The 19,809-nt window shown below is 42.7% G+C and overlaps 2 protein-coding genes across 3 annotated transcripts in view; one reads left to right on the top strand and one right to left on the bottom strand.

Moving 5' to 3' along the window:
- On the bottom strand, nt 1-6,858 carry PEX11A (peroxisomal biogenesis factor 11 alpha). Of its 2 annotated transcripts, XM_040257560.1 has the most exons (3): nt 6,675-6,858; nt 4,381-4,496; nt 10-2,417 (listed from the first exon to the last, which is right to left on the bottom strand). In XM_040257560.1, the coding sequence occupies exons 1-3, from the start codon at nt 6,728-6,730 to the stop codon at nt 1,846-1,848; spliced, it is 744 nt and encodes a 247-aa protein (XP_040113494.1). In that variant the 5' UTR covers nt 6,731-6,858; the 3' UTR covers nt 10-1,845. The 2 variants fall into 2 exon arrangements, with proteins under 2 accessions (XP_040113495.1, XP_040113494.1); XM_040257561.1 differs by lacking the exon at nt 4,381-4,496 and having other exon boundaries at nt 1-2,417; nt 6,675-6,766.
- Nucleotides 6,859-6,911: 53 nt separating this feature from the next.
- Nucleotides 6,912-19,809, top strand: part of WDR93 (WD repeat domain 93) — a 48,580-nt gene continuing 35,682 nt past the window's right edge. The window contains exons 1-3 of the mRNA XM_040257559.1: nt 6,912-6,946; nt 16,819-17,188; nt 18,463-18,655. Coding sequence (XP_040113493.1) covers nt 16,886-17,188; nt 18,463-18,655 — 496 coding nt within the window. The 5' untranslated portion in view covers nt 6,912-6,946; nt 16,819-16,885. The remainder of the gene's footprint in view (nt 6,947-16,818; nt 17,189-18,462; nt 18,656-19,809) is intronic.

The raw sequence follows: 19,809 nt of genomic DNA, 5'->3' as shown, positions 1-19,809 counted from the left end.
TAAACTTTTTCTACAGATTTATTAGACATAATTTATTACAGTAGAAGATATGGACAAAGTAATTATAGTTAATATTTTTTATTTGCCCCAATCTAGCAGCTTTCATTTCTCTTAAAATTCTCAAAATGTTCTTTGTCAAATCCTGTGTCTTGATTGGTTACTCAAAAAATAGACAGCCAAGTACCTGAATCTATTTTTTAAGAATCTCAATCACATTTATGGAAAATTTACTGAGTGTACATTTCTCATTGCTATTCAGATAAATGTGATGGCTTTACTGGTAAGGCTGACACTGGCCTCTTATCTGATGCTACCCTATTTCTCTACCTCACTTGCCTCAAATTAAGAGGATCTGCAATCACAAGAAAGAACTCAACATCCTGCTTGAGCAAGTGGCATCCACTCAGTATTCTGGTGTCTTCCTCACTCATAGCTCACTGCCCTTTTCCACTTTTCCCAACCACTCCACAAATATGAAGTCTGACTTATAGAATGTTATGATCCTTCTACTTCATAGTATTCATGAAGTTTAACTTCATAAATTTCAATGAAAATTAATGTATAAATGCCCATACTGTTATATCGCTTTAAATAATCCAGTTGGTGGATCTAGATATCCGTAGAACAGAATATAAACCACTAGCCAACAAATGTTCTTAAAAAAAAAAAAAGGCTTTTTGTACGGGATTCTGGAGAGCCTCACACTTCTACCCAATCAGGAAGAGAGTGACACATGGAAAGAGCACTGGATTGGGAGTCAGAGAAACGAGGTCTGGCCTCAGTTTTTTGTTTTTTGTTTTTAAATTTGGCTGTGCTAGGTCTTAGTTGTGGCATGTAGGATCTTTAATTGCAGCATGTGGGATCTAGTTCCCCGGCCAGGAATTGAACCCTGGACCCCCTGCATTGGGAGCACAGAGTCCCAGCCAATGGACCATTAGGGAAGTCCCTGTCCTCAGTTTTAACCTCAGTCTCCTCCTCTGTCACAAGCTGACCCATAGGTACCAACTGTAACTTTCCACATTATTTTTACTTCATGTCCTTTCTATCTGCTTTTTATTTGTTTTTCCTTGCTGCATTACCTAAAGACAATTTATACCATGAAGACACCTGATGCATTTCTGATTTTACTCCTGGACAGAGGAAGGACAGGAGTGCAGTGATGTGAAAGGTAAGTTAAGAGGCTAGAAGGCCAGCTCTGCTCCATCCTGGCACTGACAGCTATGGAGGAAGCGGGGTGAGTGACCAGATCAGGGGCCTCTACTAGATCTGAGAGAGGGCTGTGCACCAGACCTACTGGAGTTGTGCAAAAGCAGCCAAGCACAAGGACTCAGTCATGTCCAGCTCTGTGCAACCCCATGGACTGGAGCCCACCAGGCTCCTCTGTCCATGGGATTCTCCAGGCAAGAGTACTGGAGTGGGTTACCATGCCCTTCTCCAGGGATCTTCCCTACCCAGGGGTTGAACAAACTCAGGTCTCCCGAATTGCAGTCATTACATATTAGTGTCCACTTGTTAGTTTAGATCTTTTCAATTTTTCTCTTTCAATTTTTATTTACTTAGCAAACACTGAGCTCCTAATATGAACATAAGAGATGCTCAATAAATGTGAGATGAAGGAAAAATACACAGAAATTTAGAAGTCACTCCCGCACTCTAGAAAACACATAAATCTTCAAGCTCTCCCCTTCACCATCCTTGGCCCCACCTCTGTTCACGTCACAGTCACTAAATGTTCATGTGAATAAGTCCTCAAGCACAGTATGACACGGCTGTGCCTAGTGCAAATGTCCATTTCACTTACAGCTTGTCTTCAAAGCAGATACTTGTCTTCAGCCTGAAACCATGTCAATGGGTCTTCAGTTTCATCTGAGGATATGCCACAGTGATGATGCCTGCTACAGAGGACACGAGGCCTCCGAGGCCTATGATGCCGGGATTGGACTTATAGATCCCCAACTGGTCCAAGGGGTTCAGGATGTCACAGAAGTTCTTCACTGTGTCCAGAAACAAGGGAGGATGCCTCTTCAGAGAGTGGAATAAGAGAAGAAGAAGGGACTGGAGCCACTCTGTCTCCTCGTCAGCCACACTGTACCTGAGGGTATCCTGGGATGCTGACTTCTCCCTCTTTGCCCTGTCGTGTGCAACTTGTTTCATCTGCAGGGAGACTTCATACAGATCCCTGACCAGGCTCAGCAGAAGAGAATAGCAGTAATAGCGGGCAGCCCACCTTCGCCATTTCTCTTTGTTAACACCAGAGGCGAGCCCTGTACTCCTCACGAAGAGGACGGTGTCGCAGATGAAATAAATCACACGGTTCAAGCTGGCTAATGTTAGGCATACGCGGGGTACCAGGTCAGTGGCACGAATGCTCTGCTGTGTCGCCTGGAGAGCATGCACCACATTGCCTAGTCTGAACCCTGCAAGAAGAACCCACAAGAATTAATGGTTATTTAATCAGATGTAACAGGATTTTACAGGCAGAAGCCCTGTATCAGGGTGAGAGGTCAGCACTGCTTTTTTTAACAACTGACTGTCATCTGTGGCTCAGTCTTTGCTCAGGAAAGGAAAAGCACTTTGCAGTAGGTTAAGGACACCTAAGATGATCCTGGAAGGCAAAAAAAACAGCAACCCTTTAAACTTATTGCCTCCATTTGAATGACAACATTAACAAATGACAACATACTTTAGGCCAGGTCAATCATAAATGTGGGTTGTTACAATTTGCATATTACCAGCTGTACTTCTTTAGAAGGAAGGTACTGCAGTAACATGAACTCTGGAATACAACATTCTTTTGGAGAGTCTGATGCCTTACACTTATTTACTTTCCAGTTAAAAGACTGCTTTTTAAAAAAACTCTTTCCTTGGTGGTTCAGCAGTAAAGAATCCACCTGCCAGTGCAGGAGACGCAGGTTCAATCCCTGGGTTGGGAAGATCCCCTGGAGAAGGAAATGGCAACCTATGCCAGTATTCTTGCCTGGGAAATCCCATGGACAGAGGAGCCTTGAGGGCTACAGTCCATGGGGTTACAAACAGTTGGACACAACTTAGTGACTTAACAAAACATCATCCTGCAATTTCTCTGGTCCAAAGCCCTTATGGCTCCCTACTGTCAAAAAGCCAAAGTAGAGATAACAAGATTTAGTGGGTAGCACAACTAATAATACTGTCGTATGTGACGCCTAGTTCAACTAAATCAACCATTGCCAGGGCATTTCCTTTATCAGAGCATATAACTCGATCAGTGATGTACCAATCAATAAATATTTGTATATATTACAATCTGAAACATTATGGAGGATACAAAAGTACTTTCCATACATGAACATACCTTAGACCGAGTAAATTCTCAGAAGTAGCTACTCTCAGGAAACACTGATCTCAGAAAAATGTTTGGTATTGTTTTATCAAAAATAACACAAAATATGTAATGAATAATCCAGGTTTCCAGTTCTAGCTGTTGCACTAAGTAGCTTAGTGACCTTGGGTAAGTCCTTTCTAAACTTCAAAGACCAATAATTTTTAAAGGACCTTTGAGCCCCAACATTCCAAAGAGGGAGAACTTCTAATCTTGGCTTTCCAATCCACCCAGAAGAGCTCCTTCCCATCCCTCTGCGTGACAAAGTAAGTCTTATCAAACTAGTTTCCTCGTTGATCTTCCAACACAATGGTTTGCTCAGAGCAGTCCTGAGCCTCCACTAGAGAAAACTACCCTTCAAGAATGCTCTCCTAATCCTTCTCTCTCTTGCCACACCTCAAGTTCCACCTCCTCAAAACACCTTTCTTTTTCTCAACCAACATATTTGGTACTAAATCTTCTATCATTAGACCATGTGATTTTAGTTCTTCCATAAAGCTCAGAACTATACCTACATGAAGCAGATACTCAAAATGAATTAAATGAGTACAACACTGACTGCTTTTTGCGTTTTACATGAAAACAACCCCATAAATGACTTAAGAAAAAGTATCCATCCATTTCCTCTAGCAATCCCTCAAGAAAAAGGAAAAGGGAAGGGGTCAAGGATATAGCTACTGTATTCTCTCAGGGCTCCCAGGAGCCAGAAGTTCATGTCAGAGATGGCCAGAATATTTTGTGATTCTAAGAACTAAAGGTGAACTAACATATTGTATGTCCCACTGGTTACAATGAAGCAGAAAGACAAGATGTCACACCAAATGTGAACATAGGAGAGTGTTTGTGAACCTAAAATATTCCATCTTTATGGCCTATCATTCCATGAGGGCAGCCTTACTAGTGATCTTCATCAATAAGCTTGACTGACTAGAAATTCATGACCTAGCAAGTATTTTTGTGAATTACAAGGTCTGAGGATTCTAAACCAGGAGCCACTGTCCCTCAAGGGACAGGGTACTTACATTTACGGCCAGTGCTCACACTGGATTCCAGTTTCTTGAGCTTCATTACAACCTTCTCATTGTCAGCTTTAGGCTCTAACAAATATCTAAGCAACATGCATGTGTACTGAGTTGCTCTGAAATGGAAAAGAAAAATGAGGAGAATGATTTACAAGCCAAATAAAATGTGATTCATGAAGTAAGGGAAAGAGAAACATGTCTTGCTGAAAACAAAGTTTCCAAGACAATTTCTCATGCAGCAGCTCTTACAAGAGCAAAATTCTGCAACATTCATTTCACAGGGCCAAAGGGTAGAACATGTGATGAAAATGCAACACAAAGGTAATGAAATAGAAATCTGCAAAAATAGGGTGAACAGTTCCTCAGAACGCCTGTTGCTGGCACAGACAAATGGACATAGTCAAAAGAGTAAACTGCAGAAAAGTCTACCTCATGTTAAGTCTGCAAAGATCCATATTCTTTATTTTCTCCAGTGTAAATTTCTAAAAGATTTTCAGATTTCTAAGAGGAAATTTTTACCAACTACTTAATGTGACAGGTCACACACTCAAACCAGAACCAATGAAAAGTCCCCCACTGGCATACTATTTAGCTTTTTATAAAAGAAGCAAATATAGACCAACACATAAATAAGTATAGATTTGTCTTTCAAACTAATTAGCATTTTACATAAAATACAGACTCCTGTTTAATAATACTAAATATTCAATAAAGTGATCACTGTTGTGAGTACAAACAGCAATGCCTTACTGACAGAAACATAACAAATGAAGAAAAAAAGAAACATAACAAATGAAAAATTTTATATCATATAACCAAACATCTAAATGCATTTGGCATTCTAGTAAATAAAGTAGATAGATGCCTGTTTCCTACTGTAACTGCATCTGAATCCCCTGATGCTATATAAATATTATTCTCAATAAAAATGGTGAATGTGTTACTATGCCTGAAGTAATAAGAAACAATCTCTCTTTCTCTTGTAAGTATGTTTCCTGGTTAAAGGGCTCAAGCTGGTCAGGTCAATGAATCCCTTTTTCTCAGATCTGGCCTAATAATAGGAATGTGTCCAAAAACAAGACATTATTTTCTGAATGCCAGTGTATTCACAAAAGCTGTAGATCACCAAAGGGATTAGGAAATGAATACTAGAAATCTGAGACCTTGAGCTAAGTACATGCTGAGTACATATCATAAGTATATACTAAGCAATTATTTATTAACCAACCTCATTGATAAAATTTGCAGGGTATATTCTAAGCACACTGGAACTGGAGGCTTCTGTTTTAATGAAGTTTGTATATAATGCGACCATTTTGAAAATCTACCAAATTAGTTAGAAAGATAGTATGGCTTGATAGTTAAAAGAACTTGGTCCTGAAGTCAACTGTGTGGTTTTAAATCTCTCAGTTCAGTCACTTAGTCCTTATTAAACTCCTTCTGCTTCAGTTTCCCCATTTCTGTGAAATGGGAATGATTTCAAGAATTTAACCTAATAGGGTTCTGTTGACAGTTAAGTGGGTTAATAGTTGTAACACTGAGAAAACATCTGGCATTAAGCCCGGTTCCAAAAGTCTCATAATTGTTGGGGTGCTTACTATTCATCTGTATGTATCAGCACTGTACACTTAGAAGAAGAAAAAACTGTTAAATAAAACTGCAATTGTGACTAATTTCTTTTTATTAAGCACGACTCAACCAAATCCCTAAAAGAAACGTTAGGAGCTAGTATTAAAGCCACAATCTCTTTAATATTTTCAGCAGCACGGCGTGTACCTCGGAAGGGTGGTCAGTTCTTTCTGAGGCTCTCCACACTGCATTTTACGGTTCACAAAACTTTTTCACAGGCGGTATCTCGCTGAGATACGGATGACAAACACAATTCCTCCCCATAAGTATTTCATGGAGCTTTTCAAGACACTAATGGAGCTTTTCAAGACACTACCAAGTGCTCAGATGTTAACCTCGAGTTTGAAATAACTCCTTGGAGGAATATTGAGCGGAGAAAACCCACTGTTCCTGGGGTGAGGAGAGGAGGGTTCGTCGGCTGGTTTACCGCAGCCGGCGGCCTGGAGGCGCGGGACCGGACGGGAAGGGAGGTGTGTTCGGCCCAACCTCACTGAAGTTAGGGTGAGGAGGAGCTCCCGGGCCACGCTACCGCCGGGAGCCGGGAGCGGCTTTCCCGCTTTCGTCCACTGGGCTACTACCGCCCTCTCCGGGTGTGGAGAACTGGGAACCGTCGACCCGGGTGAGGGGACCGGGGAAGGGGTGGAGGCCGCGGGCACCTAACTCACCTGAAGAGTCGGTCCCGGCCCTGGGTCTGGTTGGTGAAGCGGATGAAGGCGTCCATGGCACCCAGCCCAAGGACACGCGTCGCACCGGGCTCCGTCACTAGCCCTCAGGGGCAGCCGACAGTTCCCCGCGGGAGCGTCGGTTTCTCCACCCCCGAGGGACCGAGTCTCCCCGCCCCCACGGGGGCGTGTACACCTTCCAAAGAGGGCTTAGTGGACATCCGGTTGGGACCGGAAGTTGTGGTTACTACGGCGACGCCACGCTGCTGGTCCAGGTGAGAGAAATATCGGCTTCTGATCCGGGTGCCGCGGCTCCTCACATGTCCCAGGACTCCCCTCTATCTTTAGGATCTCTGAGCGGGGGATTTGAGGGGACCTGTCTCCTCAACCTCAGGCGTCCCTAGGACGCCCTGCGCCTCCCCGCAGATCCTGTGTGCCCAGGCACCTCCACAGCGGAGTCCTGAAAGGAGGTTTCCCTGAACTTTTTGCTTGGGGACTGAGGTGCCTAATCATTTCCCGGCTCTGTACTTCTGTTTTCCGTTGAGCAACACCAGTTCCGGATCTGGGGAAGGAAATGGTTAGAGCAGAGATAAGCCAATTCATAGGGTGTATTTTAGCACGAGAGCTAGGTAGAGTGAGAGAATTTTCTGTTAGGATTATTGAATGAACACTGAAAGAAGATTGCTCCTCGAGGGAATTCTGAAGGGTTAATATGAAGGAAGTGGGGGCTAAAAGAGATTACAATAAAACTACACCACTGAACTTTCCTTTTTGAGGCTTGAAGACATGAATCCCTACTCTTCCATAAACAGTAATTTTATAGAATTCTCCAGTATTCTTGGACTTCCCTTGTGGCTCAACTGGTAAAGAATCCGCGTGCAATGCAGGAGACCTGGGTTCAGTCTCTGGGTTGGGAAGATCCCCTGGAGAAGGGAACGGCTACCCACGGGGTAACAAAGAGTTGGACACGACCGAGTGACTTACTACTCACTTATTGTCACAAAGTAAGGGCGTCTTTTTTTAAAAACTTTATTCCCATGGTCAGGTCTGCCCCTCACATTTGTAGGCCCTGGATGAAAGTACAAATAGAGACCCACAAACCATATGCTTAAATATTTAAATTTTAAATCAAGGTAACAATTGTTGTATAAGATATGTTCTTTTCTCCTACCTTGACAATGCACCATCATAATGATCTAGAAGACCAGTTTCACGTTCAGGATTCTTGGACTCCTTGGAATACCTGGAAACCCAGATGGAATATGGCACTGTGGAGAAAGCTGATCTCTAGTTCTTTCCCAGTTGTAACAGAGCAGGATGAGCACAGCCCTTCAGTTCAGTTCAGTTTAGTTGCTCAGTCGTGTCCAAAGCTTTGTGACGCCATGGACTGCAGCACACCAGGCTTCCCTGTCTATCACCAACTCCTGGAGCTTGTTCAATCTCATGTCCATCAAGTCAGTGATCCCATCCAACCATCTCATTCTCTGTCATCCTTTTCTCCTCCGGCCTTCAATCTTTCCCAGCATCAGGGTCTTTTCCAGTGAGTCAGTTCTTCACATCAAGTGGCCAAAGTATTAGAGTTTCAGCTTCAGCATCAGTCCTTCCAATGAATATTCAGGACTGATTTCCTTTAGGATGGACTGGTTGGATCTCCTTGTCATCCAAGGGACTCTCAAGAGTCTTCTCCAACACCATAGTTCAAAAGCATCAATTCTTCGGGGCTCAGCTTTCTTTATGGTCCAGCTCTCACATCCATACATGACTACTGGAAAAACCATAGCTCTGACTAGATGGACTTTTGTTGGCAAAATAATATCCCTGCTTTTTAATATGCTGTCTAGGTTGGTCATAGCTTTTCTTCCATGGAGCTGCAGTCCTTAATTTCATGGCTGCAGTCACCATCCTCAGTGATTTTGGAGCCCAAGAAAATAAAGTTTCTCACTGTTTCTATTGTTTCTCCATCTATTTTCCCATGAAGTGATGGGACCAGATCCCATGATCTTCATTTTTTGAATGTTGAGTTTTAAGCCAGCTCTTTCACACTCCTCTTTTACTTTCATCAAGAAGCTCTTTAGTTCCTCTTTGCTTTCTGCCATAAGGGTGGTGTCATCTGCATATCTGAGGTTATTGATATTTCTCCCGGGAATCTTGATTTCAACTTGTGCTTCATCCAGCCGGGCATTTTGCATGATGTACTCTGCTGCTGCTAAGTCACTTCAATCGTGTCCGACTCTGTGCGACCCCATAGGCGGCAGCCCACCAGGCTCCCCCATCCCTGGGATTCTCCAGGCAAGAACACTGGAGTGGGCTGGCATTTCCTTTTCCGATGAAAGTGAAAGTGAAGTCGCTCAGTCATGTCTGACCCTCAGCGACCCCATGGACTGCAGCCTTCCAGGCTCCTCCGTCCATGGGATTTTCCAGGCAAGAGTACTGGAGTGGGATGCCATTGCCTTCTCCGATGTACTCTGCATATAAGTTAAATAAGCAGGGTAACAATATACAGCCTTGAGGCACTCACTTCCCAATTGCTGTGCCTCATTTACTCTGTACTGTTATTAGGCAATAGGTCTTGCTCAGCCATTGGTCGGTGCCTCAGTGGGCCTTGACCACAAGCAACCAACTGTCAGTGAGCCACAGTTAGTGGTCCTGCCCAGCTATTGGTCAGCACCACAGTGGGCCCTGCCCACTGGTAACTGTCAAGAGGGACCATTGGAGAAGAGATTGAGTCAGGGGTTGATGGTGTGGTGGTCATCAGGTGGAGAGTGAGGTAAGAGGCAGATTCAGGCTTTCTCTTGGAGGCTCTCCAGCTTACCGCCTTGTGCTAGTGGGTGAGCTGGAAGGTCCAGGAAACAGATTGGGAACTATGTCCTGAGGGCTCCAGAGTCCTCACTAAGGCCTTCCACTAGCCTTGGCCCAAGGAGGAGCAGTGAACCTCTCCCCCATCCCTGTCTCTGTGACCCTCTAGCAGTGGCCATCTGTCTGGGTCACAGTCTGTGAGACCTGGTCTCCCCATTTGGGCAGCCTGAGGAGCCTGAGAGCTAGTTGGGTTGGATGCCTGGCTTTCTCAGGGATGACAGCTGGGCAGGATGTGAGAGCCTGGCCCCGAAGCAACTAAACTGTACCACCCACTGTGCTAAGCTCTAGGCCTATGGCAATAGATTTAATGAGGGATACAAGAAAAGAGCAAAGTACAGCACAGCGATATGTTAGGTGATAGAGATGAGCATAGAGTGCTGCTAAACACAGATTTGTATAGTTTGTTTTGCTATACCTACAATTCTGCCTTTTCCACAGTATCATAAATTGAATCATTCAGTATGTAGCCTCTTTTTTTTTTTAGGCCACACTGTGCCTAAATCAGGGATCGAACCCATGCCCTTTCATTGGAAGTGCAGAGTGTTAACCTCTGGACCAAGAAAGTCCAGTATGTAGCTTTTCTATTTGGTTTCTTTCACTTGGCATAATGCATTTGAGTTTCACCCATGTTATATATATCAGTAGTTTGTAAATTATTAATCACTGAGTAGTATTCCATTGTATGGATGTACTATAGTTTATTGTCTCTTTATCCACTGAAGTACATTTGTGTTGTTTCCAGTTTGAGGCAGTTATAAATAGAGCTGCTATAAATATTTAAGTACAGATCTTCATATGAAACATCTTAATTTTTCTTGCATACATACGTAGAAATGGCATTGTTGAATCCTATTAGTGTGTTTTAAACTTTGTAAGAAACTGCCAAGCTGTTGTCCAAAGTGACTCTACTATTTCGTGTTCCCACTGATATGAATGGGATGTGAATGTGCAGGAGTTTGTCTGTTCACCTGTTGGTAAACATTTAGGTGGGTTTCAGTTTGGGGCTCCTGGAAGTAAAACTGTATTGAATGTTCATTTACAAGTCTATGTATGGACATATGATTTCAGTTCCCTTATATCACACCTAGGAGTAGAATGACTGGATATTGTGGTAGATATAAATTTAACTTTTTAAGAAAATGCTAAACTGTTTCCTAAACTGTAGTGTTTTACTTTCCCAGCAGCAGCTGGAAGAGTTCCAGTTTTCCTCATTTTCAATAACATTTGTTATGGTCTATCTTTCTAACTTCAGGCATTCTAATACACGGGTAGTACTGTCTCACTGTAATTATAATTTGCATTTCCCTAATGATTAACCATGAAGAACATCTTTAATATGCCTGTTTGCCATCTGTATATCTTCTTTTGTTAAGTGTCGATGCAAATCTTTTGCCCATTTGAAAAAATTGTATCATTTTCTTATTATTGAGTTTTAAGAATTCTCAAAATATTTTGAATACAAACATTTTGCCTACAAATATTTTCTCCTAGTCTTTGGGCTAACTTTTATTTTCTTAAATGTTTTTTGAGGAACATAAGTTTGTTTTTGAAAGGTATAAATTATCAGTTTGTTCTTATGGAGTGTGTGCTTTAATGTCATATCTAAGAAATCTTTGTCTAACTGAAGATTGCATAGGTTTTTCCCTATGTTTTCTTCTAGAAGTTTTATGGTTAGTTTTACATTTAGGCCTATGGTCTACTTTGAATTCTTGCCTGGGAAATCCAATGGACAGAGGAACCTGGCAGGCTATAGCCCTTGGAGTTGCAAAAGAGTTGGACATGACTTAGTGACTAATCAACTACTTTGAATTAATTTTTGTATATAGTGCAAGGTATTGATCAGAGTTCTTTTTTCCCCATATAGATATTTAACCAATGCAACATTATTTATCTGTCCATATATGTGTGAATCTAATTCTGTCTTCTCTATTTAGTTTCATTGATATATTTGTCTTTTTTTTTTTGGTACCTCTCCATCTCCCTGACCTATTTTACATATCTCTCCATCCCCTACTGCTTCTGGCAGCCACCTGTTTGTTTTCTGTATCTGTGACTATTTTGTTTTGTTTGTTCACTTGTATTTTTTTAAGTATTTTTAATTTAATTTATTTGGCTGCACCAGGTCTTAGTTGCAGAGTGTGAACTCTTAGTTGTGGCATCTGGGCTCTAGTTCCCTGACCAGGGATCAAACCCAGGCACCCTGCATTGGGAGCATGGAGTCTTAGCCCCTGGACCACCAGGGAAGTCTGTATTGTTTTTTAGATTCCACATACAAGTGAAATCATATGGTACTTGTCTTTCTTGTCTAACTTATTTCACTTAGCATAGTTCACTCTAGGTCTAGTATTAGTCGCTCAGTCGTGCCCAACTCTTTGTGACCCCATGGACTACAACCCACCAGGCTCCTCTGTCCGTGGGATTTTCCAGGCAAGGATACTGGAGTGGGTTGCCATTTCCTTCTCCAGGGTATCTTTCCGACCCAGGGATTGAACCCGAGTCTCCTGCACTGCAGGCAGATTCTTTACTGACTGAGCTACCAGAGAAGCCCCTAGGTCTATCCATGTTGTTGCAAATGCAAGGTTTTATTCTTTTTTATGGCTGAGTAATATTCCATTGTCTCTATCACATCTTCTTTTTCCATTCATCTATCGATAGGATGCTTAGGTTGCGTCCATATTTTGGCTATTGTGAATTACGCTGCAATGAACCTAGGGATACACATATCTTTTCAAAATAGTTTTTTTGCCTGTTTGTTTTCTTTGGAAAAATGCCCAAAAGTGGAATAGCTGGATCATATGTTAGTTCTTTGGGATTGGACTGAAAACTGACCTTTTCCAGTCCTGTGGCCACTGTTGAGTTTTCAGAATTTGCAGACATATTGAGTGCAGCACTTTAACAGCACCATCTTTCAGGATTTGAAATAGCTCAGCTAGAATTGCATCACCTCTACTAGCTTTCTTCCTAGTAATACTTCCTAAGACCCACTGACTTCACACTCCAGGATGTCTGGCTCTGAGTGAGTGACCTCACCGTCCTGGTTATCCAGGTCATTAAGACCTTTTTGTGTAGTTCTGCAGTCTGTGGTGTTGCAGAGTCAGACACAACTTAGCAACTGAACAACGACAATGGTAATTCTACTTTTATTTTTTTGAGAAACTTCCATTCTATTTTCTGTAATGACTTCACTAATTTATATTCCCACCAGCAGTGTATGAGGGTTCCCTTTTCTGCACATCCTCACCAACACTTGTTATTTGTTATCTTTTTGTCTTTTTTTTAAAGTGCCAATATCACACTGCCTTGATTACTGTGGCTTTTTAAGTCTTGACGTAGGTAATGTTAATTTTCTAATTCTTTCTTTTTCTAAGTAATTTTGGCTATTCTAGGTACTTTGCGTTTCCATATAGAGTATAACATCAACTTCTTAATTTCTAAAAAATAATGCTGACAGGGATTATCATAAGGATTATTTTAATTTTTTATAAATCAATTTGGGGAGAATTGACACCCTAAAAACATTGTCTTCCAGCCCATGAATAAGATCTCTCTCTCCACTTATTTAGGTCTCTCAGTGATATTTTATGGGCTTCCCTGGTGGCTCAGACAGTTAAGAATCTGCCTGTAATGCAGGAGACCTGGGTTCGATCCCTGGGTCAGGAAAATCCCCTAGAGAAGAGAATGGCTACCCACTCCAGTATTCTTGCCTAGAGAACTCCGTAAATAGAGGAGCCGGGCTGGCTACAGTCCATGGGGTCGCAAAGAGTCAGACATGACTGAGCGACTAACACACACATTTTGTATTTTGTAGCTGTCAGGGCACAGGTCTTGTACATCTTTTGTCAGATTTAACCCTAAGTATTTCATATTTTTATACTATTATCAATAGCATTTTTAATTTTAATTTTTGATTGTTTGTTGCCATTATATAGAAATAGAGTAGATTTTTGTATATTAAACTTTTATTCTGCAACCTTGCTAACTTTATTAGCTCTAGTAAAATTTTTTTTAAAGATTCCATCAGGTTTTCTCTATAGATAATCATATTGTCTTGGAATAGCTCTGCAGAGCTCTTTCCAATCTGGATGAAAGAGTCCCACTATCCCCAAAATTCCTTCATGCTCTTCTTTTTAAAATAACATCACTCCCCCACCTATAACTCATGACAACTACTGTTCTGTTCCCCATTATTCATTTTGATTTTCAAGAATGCCTTATAGATGGAGTCACTGCACATAAGTTTTTAGACTGGTTTCTTTCATTCAGTATAATGCCTTTGAGGTTCATCCATGTTTTTGTGTTTATCAGTAGTTTTTTGATTTTTATTACTGAGTAGTATCCTGTAATGTGGATATACCACAGTCATTTTTTAATTGGATCGTAGACATTGTGAATTTTACTCCATTGGATGCTGATTATTTTTGTAACTGAGCAAGGGCTCATATGTCCATGACACAGAAAACCAAATTCTGACAGCAAGTGTTTACAGCAAAGTAAGGGTCCCATCACTTCCTGGGAAATAGATGGAGAAACAGTGGAAACAGTGTCAGACTTTATTTTGGGGGCTCCAAAATCACTGCAGATGGTGATTGCAGCCATGAAATTAAAAGACACTTACTCCTTGGAAGGAAAGTTATGACCAACCTAGATAGCATATTCAAAAGCAGAGACATTACTTTGCTGACTAAGGCCCATCTAGTCAAGGCTATGGCTTTTCCAGTGGTCATGTATGGATGTGAGAGTTGGACTGTGAAGAAGGCTGAGCGCTGAAGAATTGATGCTTTTGAAGTGTGGTGTTGGAGAAGACTCTTGAGAGTCCCTTGGACTGCAAGGAGATCCAACCAGTCCATTCTGAAGGAGATCAGCCCTGGGATTTCTTTGGAAGGAATGATGCTAAAGCTGAAACTCCAGTACTTTGGCCACCTCATGCGAAGAGTTGACTCACTGGAAAAGACTCTGATGCTGGGAGGGATTGGGGGCAGGAGGAAAAGGGGACGACAGAGGATGAGATGGCTGGATGGCATCATGGACTTGATGGACGTGAGTCTGAGTGAACTCTGGGAGTTGGTGATGGACAGGGAGTCCTGGCATGCTGCGATTCATGGAGTCCCAAAGAGTCGGACACGACTGAGCGACTGAACTGAACTGAACTGAACTGAAGGATTTATTGCAGGGCACCAAGCAAGGGAGTGGGAAATGAGTCTTGGATCCACTCCTTCTTGGTTTTTGGGTTACGGATATTTTAACGTGGAAAAACAAAGTGTTGAGGCCTGATAGAGGCCATGACTAAAATAGGCTGGAGCAAGCATCCCAGAAACAGCTGAGACACTGACCGGCTGGGATCAAAATTTATTACCCCTGACGGGAGGACTCAGCCTGTCAGCATGCTCCCAGTAGCCTGGTCTGTGCCAATTGGGATGAAGATAGATATCTCCTAAGAAAGCCCGCGCGTGCGAAAATCTAGCCAATTAATAGATGCAAAGAAACCCTTGTAACCAATCCAACCTTGCCAATTCCCTGTCTTTGTCCTAAACTTATAAATACTACTGTAATATAGAGCTCGGGGCTCTGGCTTTATTCCACTGTGTTGGATGCAGCCAGGGTCCTGGCTCGAGCTAGCAATAAATTCCCTTTTTGCGTTTGCATTACTGTGGATGTCTTGTTCTCTCAGTTCTGGGGATTGGGACCTTGGGCAAAACAAAAGAAATTGGGATTATCGTTGTCTTGTGACATTTCTATGACATGTCTTAGTCATAGTTTTGGGAGCTGTGGATGACCCAGTTCATGATTCTCTGGCCAGGTAGTCCAAGGCTCGGGGATCTAAGAGCTTAATCTTGCCCTGGAGAAACAACCCGAGTTTGTATGTTAATGATGAGGTGTATAACAGCGATCTTAGTACATCTATGATGTTATCGGCAACTGCAATCTTAGTCATCTGATTCTGGTTGACTAGTGTACAGGACTGAGGTCAGAGGGGAGAAGAAGTGGAGTGAAGTCAAAGGAGAGAGGCAAGGGAGTAAAGTTTCAGGTAGAGAGATTAATCACAAACTCAGTAAGGGAACTTAGTTTTATCTGGGCTTGGTTTCATGTTTGTATTCCTATAAATATTTGTTCTGATGTGTAGTCAAGTTATTTCATTAAGTTTGATCTTCTGACTTCTAAGACTCATTGGGCAATACCAGAACAGTATCTAAATAGGGTTAATTTTTCCCACTACTTGGCTAGATTCTCCTGAGTACTCTACCCGTCATTTATGAATAATGAGGTTTTCTGTTCTTGCTGGTGGAAACAGGCATTATTCCTGGCCCTATGTGAGCTCTATTTAGTGTTTCCACTGCTAATTTCAGATGATTCTTTCCTTTCAGACTCAGACCCAGATAGTCTGTCTCTTCTCACTTTGCATGGAAACATCACAAATATACTCTCACAAGTGAGACAGGGTGATGGTACCAGGGCCTTTATAAGGCTTCCAGGGCCCCAAGGCACTCCAACAGTACAAGACCCTACTCCACTACCCATTAAACATCTTAAAATGTACCCCGTGTTCCACATTAAATGCCTTTTATTAACTGTAACATTTGAAAACCTTTTTATAATTGTACCGTTTTGAGTTTTATAAAATACAGATTGCTTGTTCTTTTCTTATAGACTTAGATATTATGTACACACAGTGGAGTTGATATGCTGTCAATGTTTTTATAAATATTTATTTTGATTTTGTGGGATTTTCTCTTTCAGTCCATTTCTTTTCAGGTCTCAAATATTTAGGTAAGCCCTTGAAAAATCTCATAGGCTCTGGGCACTGTGCCTACAGAGCTGTGGCAGCAGGGGGAATAGAGAGGAAGGAGTAAACTGGACAGCAAGGAATGGAAGTGTTTGAGCTGTACCTGACTGGAGGTGAAAGGAAAATAAGCAGAGAATCATGGCCCCCTACCCAGCTGGCTTTAGCACAGCCATTTGCAGAGATGGAAGAGCCAGGAGAAGGCATAAGTTGCAGAGAAAGGGTGTATTCAATTTGGGGCAGAAAGCCACTCTCTTATCAGGAGGTGAAGAAAGGCAGCAAGAAGTCAAATTCCTTTTCTTTCATCATAGCACATGTCATCTTGGGGTGGCCTGAAAGATATGAATAGTCAAAGCCTGTCTCTGCTGATATCCTTATTAAAATGAAGAGCATATCTTAGTGATGTGGTAATGAGGAAGGTGCCAGGCTCTAGAATAAATAGTGCCCATAAGTGAATACGCTAAGGAGGATGCTGTGCTGTCTTCTGATAACTTCCCCCTTTTATCTCTTAAGTACCTCGGCTTACTTCTTTGACCAGCTTTTCAGAATTTCATAGACATTTCCAACGCTATCTTCTGTGATGGCAAGTCCCAAAGGAAGTCGAAGTCAGAAGATGAAGCTTCCCATCTTTACCCAAAAGGGGACACTGGAGGTGCCGTCCCCGACAGAGAAGGACTGGTCTAAGGACGATGAAGATGATTGGGTCTTCAAGAATCCAGATCAAGAGCAAGATTCCCTACCCCAGCCGTATCGAATGATCAACAAGATGGTGAACTCACTGTTTGACCGTTCGTGGGAAATTATTGAGGCGAGGGACACCTCAAACAAAGCTGAGCTCCACCGGATCCAGCCCACCATCTACCATCCACTTAGAGAAAGTAAGGTATGGAGCAGCTGCCAAGGTGACCTTGTTTCTCAACTGAGTGGTGGTTTGAACATTTATTTTATTAATTATTTATTTATTTGGCTGTGCTGGGTCTCCGTTGCACCATGTGGGATCTTCATTTTGTCATGCGGGTTCTTTTGTTACAGCACAGGGGCTCACTTAACTGGGGCATGTGGGCTCTCTCGCTGACCAGGGATCAAACCCGTGTCCCCTGCATTTCAAGGCAGAGTCTCAACCACTGGACCACCAGGGAAGTCCCCTCAACTGAGTGTTAAGGTAATAAATGAAAACACCTGATCCAGGGAAGGAATTCCTGCCAGGAATCTTCATTCACCTGTAGGACAGGTGCATGTTGGAACGATTAGAGGCATGCTGATGTTGATTGAAACGGATCTAGTCGTTGCCTGGGTAAATGGGTGTTCTGGTTAACTGAAGATTATGCACATCTACCTTTTACATCCTATTGTTATTTGAAAATCTTTCGGAGTGTATCAATCACTGTCTTGCTTGGTAGTTGAGAATCTGCCCAGGTGTCAGCTACAACTCTTTCCACAGTGTTGTAGAAGAACAAAGTAAAGGGAATGGGGCCACTGGTCCACTTATCGCAGGGCTGTGGCCACGCTTGGTGTTGTGAACGAGCATTTCTTCTCAACATCCTTGCTTTCTCTTGCCCCTTTCCCCTAAATGTAGAATACTATGACTTTCTTGATATCTGGGCAAGATATTTAGATGGGCACTGCACCTGGGTGTGGAGAAGGCAATGGCAACCCACTCCAGTGTTCTTGCCTGGAGAATCCCATGGGCAGAGGAGCCTGGTAGGCTGCAGTCCATGGGGTCGCAAAGAGTCGGACAGGACTGAGTGACTTCACTTTCACTTTTCACTTTCATGCATTGGAGAAGGCAATGGCAACCCACTCCAGTGTTCTTGTCTGGAGAATCCCAGGGATGGGGAGCCTGGTGGGCTGCTGTCTACGGGGTCGCACAGAGTCGGACATGACCAAAGCAACTTAGCAGCAGCAGCAGCAGTATTTGGGTGGGATAACTAGGAAGGACCTGCATCCCTTTTTGAAGAGTTAGCTCAGGACTTCCCTAGTGGTCCAGTGGTTAAGGCTCCACACTCCCCTTGCAGGGGGCAGAGATTCCATCCTGGCTGGAGAACTGAGAATCCTACAAGCTGCACAGTGCTTCCAAAAAAGAAAAGTTCACTCATATTACTTGCAGATGGCAGTAAATGAAAACTGTTCCTTTTCTCTTTGTTTTGCTTTTTCCAGCTCAACACAATGCCAAACTGCATGGATGTTTCCCAGGACTATGTGTTTATTGGAGGAAGCAAAGGATTCTCTATCTATAATCTGCATAATGCTAAACAATTATATGTTTGGGAGAAACTTAAGGTTGATGTCATTTCCATTTTGGCCACAGATTTGGGGAGTGAAATACTTATTGCTTCTGTGGATGAAACGGGTACATGTTCCTCTCTTTCCTTTTTAGCCTAATTTACAGGTACCTGTAGATTGTTGTTCAGTTTAATCTTCTTTCCAGGCATGGGAGGGACCAGACATGGAGAGTTCTCCCTGGTCATGTAGTAGCAGCCAACATCTGCAGGACAGTGTGGTGTGCCAGGCACTGTTCTAACATTTCACATATGTTGGTCCATTTCACCGTCACAATAGCCTAGGAGATAGGTATAGTTTATTATTCTTGTTTTTCAGAAGAGGTAACACAGAAAGCCGGCTTCCTGGGTGACTCAGTGGTAAAGAATCTGCCTGCCAATACAGGAGATGTGGGTTTGATCCCTGGGTTGGGAAGATCCCCTGGAGGAAGAAATGGCAACCCACTCCAGTATTCTTGCCTGGAGAATTCCATGGACGGGGGAGCCTGGCAGGCAACAGTCCATGGGTTTGCAAAAGAGTCAGACATGACTTAGCCACTAAATAACAACAGAGAAAGTGGCACAGGCACGATTTGAACCAGGCAGTGTAGCCCCAGAGTCCACACCCATTCCAGCACTCAGCAGTCCTGCTGCTCACATACACGAGGCTTGCTTTCCCCACTCAGCCTGAGGATGAACCAGGCAGGGGAACCTTTGTGCAGAGAACTATGGACGGTGTCCTGGCGGATACTCTTTCTGTAGGAGAACGACCTGATTCCATTGACGTTTTAGGAAGAGCACCCAGATAGGAGTTTGAAAAACCCAAATGGAAAGGTAGAGAGACCAGGAAGAGCTAGTGCATCCATTGAGAAGAGAAATTATGAAGGTCTGAACTAAGGCAGGAGCTGTTTAAATGAAAAGTGCCCTGTGGTTCTGTAAGATGTTAACACTAGGGGAAGTGAGGTGAGGGGTATAAGGGAATGCTTTGTAGTATTTTTGCAGTTTTTCTATATGTCTAAAATTAATTCAAAATAAAAAGCTTAAAAAGTGAAAAGGAAAATATAATGGAAAAACTTGGTGAGAGATGGAACATATGTGTGGAGTTGGGGAGTGGGGGGTGTGAAGAAAAATGACTCCGTTCTGCCTTTAGATAATGGGGTAGAAGAGATGATACCATTCCTTGAAAAGCAGTTATAGAAGAGTAAGGTTCCAGGGGACTGTGAGTTGAAAGCTTCCATTTGTGCAT

This window comes from Oryx dammah, unplaced genomic scaffold (genome assembly GCF_014754425.2).
Source record: "Oryx dammah isolate SB20612 unplaced genomic scaffold, SCBI_Odam_1.1 HiC_scaffold_16, whole genome shotgun sequence".
Taxonomy (NCBI): Eukaryota; Metazoa; Chordata; class Mammalia; order Artiodactyla; family Bovidae; genus Oryx; species Oryx dammah.
The sequence above is the reverse complement of the archived record's forward strand: the minus strand, read 5'-3'. Positions and strand labels throughout refer to the sequence as shown.

Bases quoted from the DNA above. Each gene is read 5' to 3' on its own strand.
- PEX11A (XM_040257560.1), bottom strand. From the start codon at position 6,730: ATGGACGCCTTCATCCGCTTCACCAACCAGACCCAGGGCCGGGACCGA. The intron at 4,497-6,674 runs GTGAGTTAGGTG...TTTCCATTTCAG, and splicing joins GGCCGGGACCGACTCTTCAG to AGCAACTCAGTACACATGCA. The intron at 2,418-4,380 runs GTAAGTACCCTG...TTCTTCTTGCAG, and splicing joins TGTGAGCACTGGCCGTAAAT to GGTTCAGACTAGGCAATGTG.